The sequence below is a fragment of the Delphinapterus leucas genome, chromosome 10, assembly GCF_059928025.1.
Source record: "Delphinapterus leucas isolate spDelLeu-1000000601 "Yukka" chromosome 10, BTC_Dleu_Yukka2, whole genome shotgun sequence".
NCBI classification, from domain to species: Eukaryota; Metazoa; Chordata; class Mammalia; order Artiodactyla; family Monodontidae; genus Delphinapterus; species Delphinapterus leucas.
Genome location: NC_143138.1, coordinates 79,628,859 through 79,646,921, shown reverse-complemented (window position 1 = coordinate 79,646,921; position 18,063 = coordinate 79,628,859). Strand labels below are relative to the sequence as shown.

Genomic DNA, 18,063 nt, shown 5'->3' with positions numbered 1-18,063 from the left:
CAACGTTTCCATCTCCTAAAGTAAAAAATTATAGCCAAACATATTAATACACATATTTTAAATTTCTCTAGCAGCTGCTATTGGAATTTTTATAATGGTTTATGTTTACTAGAAAAACGCATCTGACACATTTATGAATGGGATCACTTTGAGCTTGCTTGGTAATAGTGTTTGGATTTATGTTAGGCTACATGTTTTACATGGTGCTATTTACCTATTAGGCATAAAAGGGTACTTTGGCCATTTAAGTTAACAAAATCACAGAGTTAGCAGGGGAAATTAGAAACATTGAGTAGAAGGAAATGGCACTTGAAATCTATTTTTGTTGTGTTTTCACATTTTGCTCTTCATTGTTAAGCTCATTTCCCTCTGACATGTAAGGACATTATATTGGGAAATAATGTGTCTTGAAAACGGGAGCCAGTAAGCTTATGATCCAAGTGGTAACGACTTCTGTAATCGCTAATGAGGCAATGGACGTTGAATATCTCAGCATACTCATGGGGGCCAGCCTCTTGCCTATTCCACAAGAAGCTGTCATATCAAATTTTTGTCCTGATGCCATGAGCCCTTTGATTCCTAAACCTTTCTGAGAAACCTACTCTGAAATCAAAGTCAAGTTTCTTAGATGTGGTCAGACAAGGTCACATTAAAACAGTTCAGTGAACCTGCAGATCAAAGTTGAAAGGTAATGCCTCCCTCCCAAACTTGGCACTGACCCACCTGCTAGCTTACCTTTCAGTTTCTAACATGCCCTTTTCACCTCCTTTCCAATGGGCTGGGAAAATGAGAGCTTCTCCTCTGAAAAATGGTAGAAGAGTTTCCTTAAATCAGTTCACTAGGAAATGGGACACAGCTGAATTTGGAAACACACCTTTATCCAAAAGAGTGAATTGTGAGGTAGTTTGTTGAAGAAATGTCTTGATCAGCGATTGCATGAAGTGAGATGTCCGAAAGGAATCCTAACTAATTCATAGTAGGACTTCTGTAAATCAGAATTTCATGGTAATTTCAGGTTCGTGGGCTTCATTTTTGGCCTAAATTACCAGGATTTACCCTCGTTCTTGAGTGACCCAAGATACTAAACAGGATTCCTGCTGTCATGCTGTCCACATGGTTTTCTCCATTGCTGCCTTCCTTCCGTGTTGAGCCTTGAGGTGTTATCCAAAATGGCACTGCAAAAGGGGGGAATGGTGACTCGCGTTAGGCATGATCGTAACATCTCACGACACAGGTTTTTATCAAATTCCTTGTGATTTAAAAAAAAAAAACAACCTTGCCGTTGCTTTATATTTCAGTGTTCTGTCTCTTGTGGTCGAGGGCATAAACAACGAAATGTTTACTGCATGGCAAAAGATGGAAGTCATTTAGAAAGTGATTACTGTAAACACCTTGCTAAGCCAAATGGGCACAGAAAGTGCCGAGGAGGAAGATGCCCCAAGTGGAAGGCTGGCGCGTGGAGTCAGGTGAGCAATGCTTCTCCTCTCGTGACTGTTTCCTTACCTTCGGCCACATGGCTGACACCAGTGTGCTGGCTTGTTTCCCTGCGCGGTTTTGGTTTTTCAGAGGGGACTGGGGACAGGGAGGGAAACAGCTTTATGTCAGGATACTCGCTAGCTGTGGGACCTTGGGCAAGTGGCTTCAGCCCTTGGCACTTTGGATACCATCTACAATAGGACAGTTGTGAGGGTTGCGAGGATTAATTCCAAGCGGTGGTAGATGTAGATGTCAGCTGTCTAGGACGGAGTAGCCCCTCAATCCTTCGCTGATGGCATTTTTATTACTATTGACCACTTAAAAAACCACTAATTCAGATTCTAGTAAGGTTGACTATGTTACCTGGCAGGAATTGAGTCTGAATTTACCTTTGAGGTTCTTAAAGAAAAGGCTGTCAATATAAAGTATTCGAGAATACTTCTCTGCCTGTTAGCTTGTATGCAATAGAGGTGGGGGACAGATGGGGAAGTTCTCTGTCATTTCCTAGCTCTGCAACCTTGGGTGATTTGTTTGACCTTGCCGAGCTGACTTCATATAGCTCTTATGAGGATTTAAAGCAGTAATGAATGCCATGTACCTAGCTCTGGGGCCTTAAATCTAATAAGATCTCAAAAGTAATATTTTTTTTACTTGGATGAGTGCGATGTGTATATATCCAATGGGGAAGGAGAGGAAGTACCCAAGAAACTGACTACAGTTAGACTCTACTAATTCTAAACCTTTGGTAACCTAGTCAGGAACTGGGTGGGAGAGTTTCCCTATTGAATTCAGGAGGGAACTTGAGAAGCTTCTGTTTACCTATAAACAATTGAGGGGTGAACAAAAGTCACTCATATCTGGCCCTTAAAGTAGATCTTGTCACTCCACACTTGTCCATTTCCTCAGCTTGGTTGAGGTGCTTACTTAAAAGTAATAAGGCCCGATTTCTTTTCACATATTCTGTATTCAGTGTGTTCTTTCTCTCCATTAATTTGATTCAGGAAGGTTTTACTGAATTTGTAGCTCTCCTATGCAGTGGAGATGTATGAAGGTACTCCGGAGAATCAATAGAAAACTAGGTTCAAGGTTAGCAGCCTCTAGAATTGATGCTTTCAGGGCCTGGTTCTTGATTCCTGATACCCCAAAGAAGCTTTGCACAGGTGTGTTAGCATGAGGAGGAATTGAGAATCCTCCATTTGAACATGACTAATAGAAAATTCCTCTAGAAACGTGAATTTTTCTTAAATGCCCTGAGCTGCCATCATCGTCTCCCATACCTCACAGTCTTATTTTCTTCACAGAGAAATAAAACATGGCCTGCATCATTCCCCAGCAGGGGAGCCTCATCCCTCTCAATGCTTTTATCATGATGATCATGTTTTGTTTTTATTTTTGTTTTAACCATCAAAGCATCTGTGCCCAGCCAGAGCTAGCTCCTCCTCTGGCTTCCTTAAGGGACCAGATTTCTAGGCAGTATTTCATACTGGTCATCCTTAATGGTTTGTCTTAAGTGACTAGTGTCATCTGTAACTTCCAGCCCTTTTTATTTTGGGAGCTATTCAATGCATGTAAAAGCCTACCGCTAACATTATTTAAGATACCACACTAATTAGCTTGTCCTCTTGCACACTTTCATGCTCTGTTACTTTTCTTTATGTCCCTTGGACATATCTACTATTTGCACTTGTCCTGAATATTAAGTTGAGAGTATGTAAATGGTATTCATTATAAAGGCCAATTCATTCAATAAAAGGATGATTAAAAGAATCTTTCACTCTTTATTGGTAAACACAGAGTGAGTTTTACTCTAGTATCCTGTGATCTTGATGGGAAGTCTAAAATTGTTCACAAAGCTGGGATGATTAGGTTTGAACCCTTGGGGTTTTTTCAAACATAAGGTAATAGGATTATCGGAATCCCTCCCCAGAAAAGACCCACACCTGTTCAAAAGGATTGCTTAGAAAAGTCTAGTTACCTTTGTGGAAAATGCAAGTAAACACAGTTATGTAATGATCTGTGGCCAACTTTCTAATGCTCTGATTTGATTTATAGAAATGAATTATAAAAGCAGGCAAGACAAGATGCTGCATGGGTAAAATCCAATTTGTGCAATTTAGAAGCATACCTGAAAATAATCAGACCCAGAGTTTGATGGAGAAAGACAGTCTGCATGATTAAAGGTTATTGGTTTACTAATGATCCCATAGTAAACAGAAATATCCCTAAGGCAGTAATATAAAGCAAGAATAACGATTATTCATTTGCAACAATATTTAGAAAGTTTTATATCTGGTCGTTCTGTTTTCTGCTGGTAGCTATATTCTAGTCATCTCATCTTCAAGGTAGGGAGAATAATTATTGCAATTTCTCATCATGTCAAAATGTGTGACGATAACAAGGCATATAGAATATTGGGATAGGAAACTAGTATAGCCTTGCTACTCTTCTTTGTCTCTCCCTCAGAATTGGTGTTTTGAGGTTTAAAGCGGAATGTTTCACTTTTACATCTTTTGAAAATCTGGAATGTGTCAAGGAAATTTTTCCAAAAAAAGAATAGCTTTTATTGGAAAACATCCTCAATAAAGTTTGAAAGCATTTTTTTTTCAAAAGGTCATGTTCAGTTTGTTTACATGATTTTGATCAAGAGCTGAGGGATGAAATTTTCAGACACAATCAGCATCCATTTCTTGATTCAGCTTGATAAATGTGAAGGCTTTGTAGTCACATGATTCAAAAGCATTGGGGCTTCTGTGGTGGCGCAGTGGTTGAGAGTCCGCCTGCCGGTGCGGGGGACACGGGTTCGTTCCCCGGTCCGGGAAGATCCCACGTGCCGCGGAGCGGCTGGGCCCGTGAGCCATGGCCGCTGAGCCTGCGCGTCCAGAGCCTGTGCTCCGCAACGGGAGAGGCCGAAACAGTGAGAGGCCCGCGTACCGCAAAAAAAAAAAAAAAAAAAGAAAAGAAATAGCATTCCAGAATAAAAAATTTTTAATGTGTCCTGTTCCTATAGAAAGGCTTTTCAAACAAATGAAGATTAGGACTAAACAATAAATCATCAGAGTAGAATGAAAGTAACACTTTATCATCATTTATCAATCATGAATTCATTCAATCCTGAGATGCCTGTTTTTTTCATATTTTAACATTTCTGTGGTCAGGATGGGCCTAACAACCAATGGAAGGCCGTGATTTAATTAGTTGCTCTTGTTTTCTTTCTGAGGGATACAAAATGTAATACTGTGTCTTGGTATCAGTGGTGTCTTAAATTCAGAGAAATACTTAATTCTTAAAAGCTCTTCAGTGCTCGTGCCAAAATGGTAACTGGCAGATTGCATTATGAACCTACCAGCCATTTTTGCTTGGGATTTTTCTTGTAATTACAATGAGAGCGGCTTGGTTGTGGTGTCTGATTCTGAAGTATTCTGCAAGTGTCTGATGGAGAAACATGGCAAATGTGTAGCCTGTGTCCTTTGAGAAGTCAGGGAAACCATATGCACATGGTCAGTGATGAGAACTAGAGTTGCCTTAGCGATTTGTGCTTTCTTGTTACTTTGTATTTGAACTGCAAGCATTGATGTTGAATTGTTTGAATACAGGCTTTTCACCCACACCCTTGCTGATGTACAAGAGCCTGCATAATATTAGCACCATATTTTAAACTGGAAGCCAAATTTTAACCCACGGTAGCTTTGGTTTATTGCCTAGGATAGAATTTACTTGGACTATTTTCTGTTTTTGTTTTTGCTCGAGTTAGGGTGATTATCTCTGTTCTTTGCTTTATTTATTTGTGGAGTATCTACTTAAAAGGTTTACTAGGAAGTATGAAAGATATTTTATGCAAGATGCTTAGCATAGAACTAAGGTCTCAACTGGCAGTGATTTTGTATCTCTTGGGACGTTTGGCAGTGTCTAGAGACAGTTTTGGTTATCTCACTTTGGCAGAGGAGGGGAAATGCAACTGACATGTACTAGGGTAGAGTCCAGGGATGCTCCTAAACTTTCTACAATGCACAGGACACCCCCAACAAAAATGAATTACTAGGTTGAGAAACCCTAGAATAGAGCCTCGGCTAGTAAATGCTTACTAAGTTTGCTGTTGTCGTTACCAGTTATTATTTATTAAAGTTGGTTCATATAGTTATTTTTCAAACTAATCCCTCCTTTTAAATAATGTCACTGCCATGGTTGCAATAGTTGTACTGGAAAAAAGTATGTAAAATTCTTTCCAGGTTTTCAAGTGTATACTACAATTCCCTAAACATCAGAAGTTCCACAGAGATTCTTTTTGTCTGTGGAAATAAGCATCATTTCCCCTTTAAATCGGTGAGTTCTGCATACTAGCATTGCACAGTAGGGAGTACAGAGAGGTGAAACACAGCTCCCAGCTCAGTAGTTTGGAACTAAAAACATCTACTTTCAAACCGGCACAAATAGACTGCCATGCAGAAATGATAGATGGGACAGAGGAGGGGGACATGTTAATAGACACCGCTCAACCTCTTTCTTCTGCAGAATAACTTAAAGGTGGACTAAATAAAACAAGAAGAATTAAGCACGCACACGTGCACACACCACCACCATCAGCACCTCCAGGGTCATGCAGAGGTCTTTTTGATGCTGTTTTATTCATGGGGCTTCCGCACAAATCTCTCAGAATTCACCAAGCAAGGCTGGCTGTCTCTGTATGCAAAATGTTGCCTCCCCTGAGACAGCACAGGAAGAAAAGTTAAACGCGGAGAACTAACTCTGATGCAGTATGCTTCATTTTGAACAAAGATTACCATGGATGCAGTATTCACAGAGGCAGGGCTTACACCTTACTGTGCATGTAAGTCCTGTCGAAACTTTTGAATGTGTTAATTCAGGGCTAGCTTTGACACTATGAAATCGGAAGCCACAGTGACATACTGTATCACTGAGACTTCCTTTATCTTTTGAAAAAATATCGAACATTGTAGAAATAATTTTTAAAATACAGGTTGCTTATGGCTCTTAATACCTTGCCTTTGCTGAACTGTAAGTAATAATTTACTCAGTAACAAACAATAGCATCAAAAAGAAGTTTCATTTACTTAGAGCCGGAATAGTAAACACCCTGAAAGCCTTTAACGTTTTTTTCCTTTTTCTTTACCTTATTAAAGCGTTAGGAGATTTTGAATATGTATTAGCTCTATGCCAAACTCAAATTTGTTTACTTAATTGTTCTTATTTTTTCCTTGTGTTTCCATTTGGATACATTGTTCCGGAAGGGTACTGTTTTATTTTTTTAAGACCCCCAAATTCAAATAGCCAAAGGGTGTTTTGGTGGTTGTTTATTGTCAGCGGTTGCTGACGATTTCTGTCATTCATGTGCTAACTCTCCTGTGTTGCAGTTCATCCATTTCCTGTGTAATCAATGGGAAATATACACGTAGCTCCCATAAGGATTAAATGGCCATCCTCTGTACACAAGGCAATCAGGCACCCTCTCATTCCACCAAGAACATAATGATGTGAAAAGTCTGGTTCCTTGTGGGTCACAAACTCATTCAATCCAATTAATACAATTAAACCCAAACAATAGTAGCTATGCTGCTCCAAAATATTTCCTTCTCTTCAGCTAGCTTTGATGTGAACATTTAAGCTCCTGCCTGGCGTAGACTCATCTGAAATGATATTATTTCCCAAGATGCCTTCTAAACACTACCACCTATTTTCTTAGAATCTGAAACGGAAATAATATTATGCAGCAGAATTCATTAGGGTGTGCTTCTTGTTAGTAAATTCCCATTAGCCTCAGAGAAGGATGACTCCTGCTGCAGGTTAATTGGACAAGAATTTTTGTCTAATTTAAAAGCGTGATTCTATTCTTTACCAAGACCCGTGCTCTTAGGAATATGGCTTTAGTGTATGTTAAGCTTGTTTTCTCAGTTAGACAAATGAATGGCAGCTGAGCTATCACAAAAACTTGGAAACAGTTTTTAATAGCCAAGTGAGGTAATAGGCTGTTCTTTCCAGTCAGATGTTGCCTTTAGTTTCTGAATGTCAAAAGCTTAATAAAGACAGTAATTCTTGGCCTGACCATAAGTGAGATTATGAAACCCAGCAATGAGGAAACCATTAAAAAAATTAATTTAGAGGAAAGTTAATTACAGATTAATAGGGTGTTGTGCAGCTTGGTCAACAAAATGTTTCAGCCTGATTAACAGTATTTTTTCACGGACTGAAAACACAACACCCAAGGAAATTTTTTTTTTTTGGTCAGCTTTTATTTTTTGTATATTCATCCGAGGTTGTAAATAGATACAAATACTTTAACGAATTCCATAGTTAAAAAAAAAAATTCCCTATCTCCAGGAATAGGAGCAAGAAGAAGAAGAGAGGGAAGAAACTAATTCTATTTATAAGGCCCTAAAAACTTCAGTGATTTACTCTCCTTGAGTTATATTTTCCATCTGCCAAGAAATTCTCTTGTACAGAACTGTATCTCCAATTTTCAAGACCCTTCAACCTTCCAGGATAGAAATCATTTGGGATTTTCATTTCACGTGGCAGCACTACTTCTAGGTTGTACTGAATGTCTCGGAATGATCTCCCCTAGCCTATTCCACTGTCCAAGAGTTTGGTTAACCTGAAAGATTTCCCCCTAACTTGAGTCTCTTCCTCACTCAGCCGCCTTTGATAGGCAGTGAGTTTGCAGATTTAAGACATTCTCTTGGGTCCCTTTCACTGGAAATTAGAAAGCCTTGTGATAGCTGTGAGGGTCATTGGATTAGGAATGCGGTCCCCAGATCTGTGACCCTCTCCACCCCGATGATCACTCCCTCCCCCAAATGACCCGGAGCTCCCACTTACGCACTCTTGTCCTTTTAGTGCTCAGTGTCCTGTGGCCAAGGCGTGCGGCGGAGAAATGTGGGCTGTCAGCTGGGAACACACAAAATAGCCGGAGAGACCGAGTGCAACCCATACACTAGACCGGAGTCAGAGCGCGCCTGCCAAGCCCCGCTGTGTCCACTTTACGCTTGGAGGGCAGATGAATGGCAAGAAGTAAGTAGAGCCAGGAAGTGGGCACCTGCCAGTGTTTCGCTCAACCCCTTTGCTATCATCACATCCGTTCCCCCATGAAGCCCTCCAGCATGGTGACAAGGCTGGCTCTTTCCCAAAAGGTTTGCTGTCAGACGGCCAACAGTTCACTCCAGCAATGGTGGGAGAGCTCCTCCTTTTTCTGCCGTTCCGACGTCCGTGTTCTTGAGTGTTCCAAATCTGGCTGCCTCCAGAAAAACTTGAACAGGCCTTGAGCCAAATGCGTAAAGATAACTTTCCCAGAAGGAGGGGGAGATGGAAGAAATATTTTAAATATGTATATTCAGACGTGGTCATTCTGGATGAGTTCAGACAGCCACTAGGGGCAGACTCTAGGTAGGACCTACTCTGGGTTTTTTCCTCCTTCCACAGCTTTGGCCATCAGCTAGAAGACAGGCACTCATTTGAAACCCTGATTAATGAGCAAAGGATTTCCAGCATTTGAAAACCTGAGGGCATCTGAAGAACTGCTCCATTGATGCAGAAATAGACTTGTTTTTCTCCTGCCCCAGGTTAATGTCTAGTTAAAGAAAACACTAAGTGTCCCTGGGGAATGGCCTGGCCAGCAAGGATAGGACATTAGTAGGAGGGAACCTCTGTTTCCAGTACAGAAGATTGATTTGTAGAAAAGGGGGGAAAGGATATTAAAAAGCAAAACCGTATCTACTGACATTGGAATGAAACAAAGTACAAGTTGTAAAAGGTTCAGAGACAGGCATAGTAAGACAGGAGATTCCCACCGGGAATGGTTTTCAGGACAGGCGTGACAGTGCCCAGCACTGGGCTAAGTGCTTTACGTTCATCACCTCACTTAATCTTTTTAACCACTAAGTGGTTTAAAAAGACAAAGTGGGTATTATTATTATCCCATTTTGCAGTCAAGGAAACTGAGGTTTGGAGGGCCAATGTCATTTGTCCAAATGTTATACACCTAGCAGGTGGAAGAAGCAAGGCTTGATCCTAAGTTAAGTCTCTTAAACCATTATGAGATATTGCAACTGCTTTCTTTTTCCTTTTTTTTTATGCAAATGCTAACGGCGTTGCCACTTTTCCCCCGTTTTTATTGAGATATAATTGACATATAATGTTGTATTAAGTTTAAGTGAAAACCTGGTGATTTGACATATGTGTATATTATAAAATGATTACTACAGTAAGTGTACTTAGTATTAACAACTATGTCACAGTTACCTTTGATCACCTCACAGAGTTACAATTTTTTTTTTCTCGTGATGAGAACTTTTAAGATCTACTCTCTTCGCAACTTCCAAGTTTAATGTACAGTATTGTTAACTGTAGTCACCATGCTGTACATTACATCCCTAGGATTTATTTCTCTTACTACTGGAAGTTTGTACCTTTTGACCACCTTTACTTGTTCACGTACTCTGTGCCTTCCCCCCACCTCTGGCAGCCAGCAATCTGTTCTGAGTTTGTTTTGTTTTGTTTTGTTTTCAGACTATTCCACATATAAATGAGACCTACAGTATTTGTCTATTTATGTCACTTAGCATAATGCCCTCAGGGTTCATCCGTGTTGTCACAGATGGCAGGATTTCCTTCTTTTTAATGGCTGAATTATATTCATATATTCTTTTTTTCTTTCTATCACATTTTCTTTATCCATTCATCCATCATTGGACACTTAGGATGTTTCCGTATTGTGGCTATTGTAAATAATGCTGCGTGAACATGGGGGTGAGTATATCTTTTCGAGTTAGTGATTTTATTTCCTTCAGGTAAACACCCAGAAGTGGAATTGCTAGATCGTATGGTAGTTCTATTTTTAAGTTTTGGGAGGAGCCTCCAGACTGTTTTCCAGAGTGGCTGCACCAACTTATATCCCCACCAACAGTACATAAGTGTTCTGTTAGCAAGGATCTTGCTGACATTTGTTGTTTCTTGTCTTTTTGGTAATAGTCATTCCAACAGGTGTGAGGTGATATCTCGTTGTGGTTTTGATTTACATTCCCCTGATGATTAGTGATGTTGAGCACCTTTTCATATATCTGTTGGCCATTTGTATGTTTTTTTTTTTTGAGAAATGGCTATTCAGGTCCTTTGCCTATTTTTAGTTTGATGTAGTCCGACTTGTTTATTTTTGATTTTGCTGCCTTTGGTTTGGTGTCAGATCCAAAAACTCATTGCCAAGACTGATGTCAAGGAGCTTGCCCCTATGTATAGGACTTTTGTGGTCAGGTCTTACGTTCAAGTCTTTAATCCATTTTCAGTTAATTTGGGGTATGGTGTAAGATTGGAGTCCAGTTTCATTCTTTTGCATGTGGTGCTTTGGGTAGTATGGACCTTGTGTGTGTGTGTGTGTTTTTCCCCCCCTTAAAAAAGGTAAATTAGGACTCTAATTAAATAGGTTAAAGCTACATATGAAAGAGAATGCAATTTTTTTTTCTTTTTTCCTTTTTTTTTTAACATCTTTATTGGAGTATAATTGCCTTACAATGGTGTGTTAGTTTCTGCTTTATAAGAAAATGAATTAGTAATACATATACATATATCCCCATATCTCCTCCCTCTTGCATCTCCCTCCCTCCCACCCTCCCTATCCCACCCCTCTAAGTGGTCACAAAGCACCGGGCTGATCTGCCTGTGCTTTGCGGCTGCTTCCCACTAGCTATCTATTTTACATTTGGTAGTGTATATCTGTCCATGCCGCTCTCTCACTTCATCCCAGCTTACCCTTACCCCTCCCTGTATCCTCAAGTCCGTTCTCTACGTCTGCGTCCTTATTCCTGTCCTGCCCCTTGGTTCTTCAGAACCTTTTTTTTTTTTTTCTTAGATTCCATATGTATGTGTTAGCGCACGGTATTTGTTTTTCTCTTCCTGACTTACTTCACTCTGTATGACAGACTCTCGGTCCATCCACCTCACTACAAATAACTCAGTTTCGTTTCTTTTTTTTTGCGGTACGTGGGCCTCTCGCTGTTGTGGCCTCTCCTGTTGTGGAGCACAAGCTCTGGATGTGCAGGCTCAGCGGCCATGGCTCATGGGCCCAGCCGCTCTGCAGCATATGGGATCTTTCCGGACCGGGGCACGAACCCGTGTCCGCTGCATCAGCAGGCAGACTGTCAACCACTGCGCCACCAGGGAAGCCCTCGTTTCTTTTTATGGCTGAGTAATATTCCATTGTATATATGTGCCGCATCTTGTTTATCCATTTCATCAGTCGATGGACACTTAGGTTGCTTCCTTGTCTTGGCTGTTGTAAATAGAGCTGCAGTGAACATTGTGGTACATGACTATTTTAGAATTATGGTTTTCTCAGGGTATATGCCCAGTAGTGGGATTGCTGGGTCGTATGGTAGTTCTATTTTTAGTTTTTTAAGGAACCTCCATACTGTTCTCCATAGTGGCGGTATCAATTTACATTCCCACCAACAGTGCAAGAGGGTTCCCTTTTCTCCACACCCTCTCCAGCATTTATTCTTTGTAGATTTTTTGAGGATGGCCATTCTGACTGGTGTGAGGTGATACCTCATTGTGGTTTTGATTTGTGTTTCTCTAATGATTAGTGATGTTGAGCATTCTCTCATGTGTTTGTTGGCAATCCATATATCTTCTTTGGAGAAATGTCTGTTTAGGTCTTCTGCCCATTTTTGGATTGGTTGTTTGTTTTTTTGATATTGAACTACATGGGCTGCTTGTAAATTTTGGAGATTAATCCTTTGTCAGTTGCTTCATTTGCAAATATTTTCTCCCATTCTGAGGGGTGTCTTTTCGTCTTGTTTGTGGTTTCCTTTGCTGTGCAAAAGCATTTAAGTTCCATTAGGTCCCATTTGTTTAATTTTGTTTTCATTTCCATTCTCTAGGAGGTGGGTCAAAAAGGATCTTGCTGTGATTTGTGTCATAGAGCGTTCTGCCTATGTTTTCCTCTAAGAGTTTTATAGTGTCTGGCCTTACTTTTAGGTCTTTAATCCATTTTGAGTTTATTTTTGTGTATGGTGTTAGTGAGTGTCCTAATTTCATTCTTTCACATGTAGCTGTCCACTTCTCCCAGCTCCACATTGAAGAGGCTGTCTTTTCTCCATTGTATATCCTTGCCTCCTTTATCAAAAATAAGGTGACCGTATGTGCGTGGGTTTCTCTCTGGGCTTTCTGTCCTGTTCCATTGATCTATCTTTCTGTTTTTGTGCCAGTACCATACTGTCTTGATTACTGTAGCGTTGTAGTATAGTCTGAAGTCAAGGAGCCTGATTCCTCCAGCTCCGTTTTTCTTTCTCAAGATTGCTTTGGCTATTCGGGGTCTTTTGTGTTTCCATACAAATTGTGATATTTTTCGTTATAGTTCTGTGAAGAATGCCATTGGTAGTTTGATAGGGATTACATTGAATCTGTAAATTGCTTTGGGAAGTATAGTCATTTTCACAATGTTGATTCTTCCAATCCCAGAACATCGTATATATCTCCATCTGTTTGTATCATCTTTAATTTCTTTCATCAGTGTCTTGTAGTTTTCTGCATACAGGTCTTTTGTCTCCTTAGGTAGGTTTATTCCTAGGTATTTTATTCTTTTTGGTGCAGTGGTAAATGGGAGAGTTTCCTTAATTTCTCTTTCAGATCTTTCATCATTAGTATATAGGAAGAGATTTCTGTGCATTAATTTTATATCCTGCTACTTTACCACATTCATTGATTAGCTCTAGTAGTTTTCTGGTAGCATCTTTAGGATTTTCTATGTATAGTATCATGTCATCTGCCAACAGTGACAGCTTTACTTCTTTTCCAATTTGGATTCCTTTTATTTCTTTTTCTTCTCTGATTGCTGTCTCTAAAACTTCCAAAACTATGATGAATAATAGTGGTGAGAATGGACAACCTTGTCTTGCTCCTGATCTTAGAGGAAATGGTTTCAGTTTTTTCACCATTGAGAACGATGTTGGCTGTGGGTTTGTCATATATGGCCTTTATTTGTTGAGGTAAGTTCCCTCTATGCCTACTTTCTGGAAGGTTTTTATCATAAATGGGTTTGAATTTTGTCAAAAGTTTTTTCTGCATCTATTGAGATGATCATATGGTTTTTCTCCTTTAGTTTGTTAATATGGTTTATCACATTGATTTGCGTATACTGAAGAATCCTTGCATTCCTGGGGTAAACCCCACTTGATCATGGTGTATGATCCTTTTAATGTGCTGTTGGATTCTGTTTGCTAGAATTTTGTTGAGGATTTTTGCATCTCTGTTCATCAGTGATATTGGCCTGTAGTCTTCTTTCTTTGTGACATCTTTGTCTGGTTTTGGAATCGGGGTGATGGTGGCCTCGTAGTATGAGTTTGGGAGTGTTCCTCCCTCTGCTATATTTTGGAAGAGTTTGAGAAGGATAGGTATTAGCTCTTCTCTAAATGTTTGATAGAATTCGCCTGTGAAGCCATCTGGTCCTGGGCTTTTGTTTGTTGGAAGATTTTTTTTTTTTTTTTTTTGCGGTACGCCGGCCTCTCACTGTTGTGGCCTCTCTCGTTGCGGAGCACAGGCTCAGGACGCGCAGGATCTGGACGCGCAGGCTCAGCAGCCATGGCTCACGGGCCTAGCCGCTCCGCGGCCTGTGGGATCTTCCCGGACCAGGGCACGAACCTGTGTCCCCTGCATTGGCAGGCGGACTCTCAGCCATTGCGCCACCAGGGAAGCCCTGTTGGAAGATTTTTAATCACAGTCTCAATTTCAGTGCTTCTGTTTGGTCTGCTTATATTTTCTATTTCTTCCTGGTTCTGTCTCGGAAGGTTGTGCTTTTCTAATAATTTGTCCATTTCTTCGTGGCTGTCCATTCTATTGGCATATAGTTACTTGTAGTAACCTCTCATGATCCTTTGTATTTCTGCAGTGTCTGTTGTTACTTCTCCTTTTTAATTTCTAATTCTATTGATATGAGTCTTCTCCCGTTTTTTCTTGGTGAGTCTGGCTAATGGTTTATCAATTTTGTTTACCTTCTCAAAGAACCAGCTTTTAGTTTTATTGATCTTTGCTATTGTTTCCTTCATTTCTTTTTCATTTATTTCTGATCTGATATTTATGATTTCTTTCCTTCTGCTAACTTTGGGGTGTTTTTGTTCTTCTTTCTCTAATTGCTTTAGGTGTAAGGGTAGGTTGTTTATTTGAGATGTTTCTTGTTTCCTGAGGTAGGATTGTGTTGCTATAAACTTCCCTCTTAGAACTGCTTTTGCTGCATCCCATAGGTTTTAGGTTGTCGTGTTTTCCTTGTTATTTGTTTCTAGGTATTTTTTGATTTCCTCTTTGATTTTTTCAGTGATCTCTTGGTTATTAAGTAGTGTATTGTTTAGCCTCCATGTGTTTGTATTTTTTACAGATCTTTTCCTGTAGTTGATATCTAGTCTCATAGCATTGTGGTCAGAAAAGATACTCGATACAATTTCAGTTTTCTTAAGATATGATCTATCCTGGAGAATTTTCCATTAGCACTTGAGAAGAAAGTGTATTCTGTTGTTTTTGGATGGGATGTCCTGTAAATATCAATTAAGTGCATCTTGTTTAATGTATCATTTAAAGCTTGTGTTTCCTTATTTATTTTCATTTTGGATGATCTGTCCATTGGTGAAAGTGGGGTGTTAACATCCCTCCTGTGATTGTGTTACTGTCGATTTCCCCTTATGGCTATTAGCCTTTGCCTTATGTATTGAGGTGCTCCTATGTTGGGTCCATAAATATTTACAATTGTTATATCTTCTTCTTGGATCAATCCCTTGATCATTATGTAGTGTCCTTTTTTGTCTCTTCTAATAGTCTTTATTTTAAAGTCTATTTTGTCTAATATGAGAATTGCTACTCCAGCTTTCCTGTGATTTCCACTTGCATGGAATATCGTTTTCCATCCCCTCACTTTCAGTCTATATGTGTCCCTAGGTCTGAAGTGGGCCTCTTGTAGACAGCATGTATACAGGTCTTGTTTTTGTATCCATTTAGCTAGTCTGTGTCTTTTAGTGGGAGCGTTTAATCCATTTTCATTTAAGGTAGTTATCAGTATGTATGTTCCTATTACCATTTTCTTAATTGTTTTGAGTTTGTTATTGTAGGTCTTTTCCTTCTCTTGTGCTTCCTGTCTAGAAAAGTTCCTTTAGCATTTGTTGTAAAGCTGGTTTGGTGGTGCTGAATTCTCTTAGCTTTTGCTTGTCTGTAAAGGTTTTAATTTCTGCGTTGAATCTGAATGAGATCCTTGCTGGGTAGAGTAATCTTGGTTGTAGGTTTTTCCCTTTTATCCCTTTAAATATGTCCTGCCACTCCCTTCTGGCTTGCAGAGTTTCTTCTGAAAGATCAACTGTTAACCTTATGGGGATTCCCTTCTATGTTATTTTTTGTTTTTCCCTAGCTGCTTTTAATATTTTTTCTTTGTATTTAATTTTTGATAGTTTGATTAATATGTGTCTTGGCGTGTTTCTCCTTGGATTTATCCTGTATGGGACTCTCTGCACTTCCTGGTCTTGATTAACTATTTCCTTTCCCATATTAGGGAAGTTTTCAACTATAATCTCTTCAAATATTTTCTCAGTCCCTTTCTTTTTCTCTTCTTCTTCTGGGACCCCTATAATTTGAATGTTGGTGTGTTTAATGTTGTCCCAGAGGTCTCTGAGGCTGTCCTCAATTCTCTTCGTTGTTTTTTCTTTATTCTGCTCTGTGGTAGTTATTTACACTATTTTATCTTCCAGTTCACTTATCTGCCTCAGTTATTCTGCTATTGATTCCTTCTAGAGAATTTTTAATTTCATTTATTGTGCTGTTCATCGTTGTTTGTTTGCTCTTTAGTTCTTCTAGGTCCTTGTTAAACGTTTCTTGTATTTTCTCCATTCTATTTCCAAAATTTTGGATCGTCTTTACTGTCATTACTCTGAATTCTTTTTCAGGTAGACTGCCTATTTCCTCTTCATTTGTTTGGTCTGGTGGGTTTTTACCTTGCTCCTTCATCTGCTGTGTGTTTCTCTGTCTTCTCATTTTGCTTAACTTACTGTGTTTGGGGGTCTCCTTCTTGCAGGTTGCAGGTTTGTAGTTCCTGTTGTTTTTGTTGTCTGCCCCCAGTGGGTAACTTTGGTTTAGTGGGTTGTGTAGGCTTCCTGGAGGAGGGGACTGATGCCTGTGTTCTGGTGGATGAGGCTGGATCTTGTGTTTCTGGTGGGCAGGACTGTGTCCAGTGGTGTGTTTTGGGGTGTCTGTGACCTTATTATGATTTTAGGCAGCCTCTCTGCTAATGGTGGGGTTGTGTTCCTGTCTTGCTAGTTGTTTGGCATAGGGTGCCCAGCACTGTAGCTTGCTGGTCGCTGAGTGGAGCTGGGTCTTAGCGTTGAGATGGAGATCTCTGGGAGAGCTTTCACCATATGATATTACGTGGATCCAAGAGGTCTCTGGTGGACCAGTGTCCTGAACTCAGCTCTCCCACCTCAGAGGCACAGGCCTGACACCTGGCCAGAGCACGAAGACCCTGTCAGCCACATTGCTCAGAAGAAAAGGGAGAAATTAATTAATTATTTATTTATTTAAAGTTATTAAAATAAGAAAAAAGTAAAATTAAAATTTTAAAGTAATAAAACAGAGGAAAAAGAAAGAAAGAAAGGAAAAGAAAAGAAAGGAAGGGAGGAAAGGGCAACCAAACCAAAAAACAAATCCACCAATGATAACAAGCGCTAAAAAGTATACCAAAAAAAAACGAGACAGACAGAAACCTAGGACAAATAGTAAAAGCAAAGCTATACAGGCAAAATCACACGAAGAAGCATACACACTCAAAAAAAGAGAAAAAGAAAAAGACATATATATATATATATATACATATATAAAGGAAGAGAGCAACCAAATCAATAAAGAAATCTACCAGTGATAACAAGCTCTAAATACTAAACTAAGATAAACATAAAACCAGAGACAAATTCGATGCAGAAAGCAAACCCCATGTCTACAGTTGCTCCCAAAGTCCACTGCCTCAATTTTGGGATGATTCGTTGTCTATTCGGGTGTTCCACAGACGCAGGGTACATCAAGTTGATTGTGGAGCTTTAATCCGCTGCTCCTGAGGCTGCTGGGAGAGATTTCCCTTTCGCTTCTTTGTTCGCACAGCTCCTGGGGTTCAGCTTTGGATTTGGCCCCACCTCTGCGTGTAGGTCGCCTGAGGGCTTCTGTTCTTCGCTCAGACAGGACAGGGTTAAAGGAGCCGCTGATTCGGGGGCTCTGTCTCACTCAGGCTGGGGGGAAGGAGGGGCATGGAGTGCGGGGCGAGCCTGCGGCGGCAGAGGCCAGCATGACGTTGCACCAGCCTGAGGCGCGCTGTGCGTTCTCCCGGGGAAGTTGTCCCTGGATCACGGGACCCTGGCAGGGGCCGGCTGCACAGGCTCCCGGGAGGGGAGGTGTGGAGAGTGACCTGTGCTTGCACACAGGCTTCTTGGTGGCGGGAGCAGCAGCCTTAGCATCTCATGCCCATCTCTGGAGTCCGTGCTGGTAGCCGCGGCTCGCGCCTGTCTCTGGAGCTCGATTAGGCGGTGCTCTGAATCCCCTCTCCTCACGCACCCTGGTCTCTTGTCT

General features: G+C 40.4%; 1 protein-coding gene across 1 annotated transcript in view; it reads left to right on the top strand.

Annotated features, from left to right (window-relative positions):
• Positions 1-18,063, top strand: part of ADAMTS9 (ADAM metallopeptidase with thrombospondin type 1 motif 9) — a 173,873-nt gene that overhangs the window by 114,874 nt on the left and 40,936 nt on the right. The window contains exons 30-31 of the mRNA XM_089919522.1: positions 1,299-1,466; positions 8,326-8,499. Of these exons, the coding sequence (XP_089775648.1) occupies positions 1,299-1,466; positions 8,326-8,499 (342 nt within the window). The remainder of the gene's footprint in view (positions 1-1,298; positions 1,467-8,325; positions 8,500-18,063) is intronic.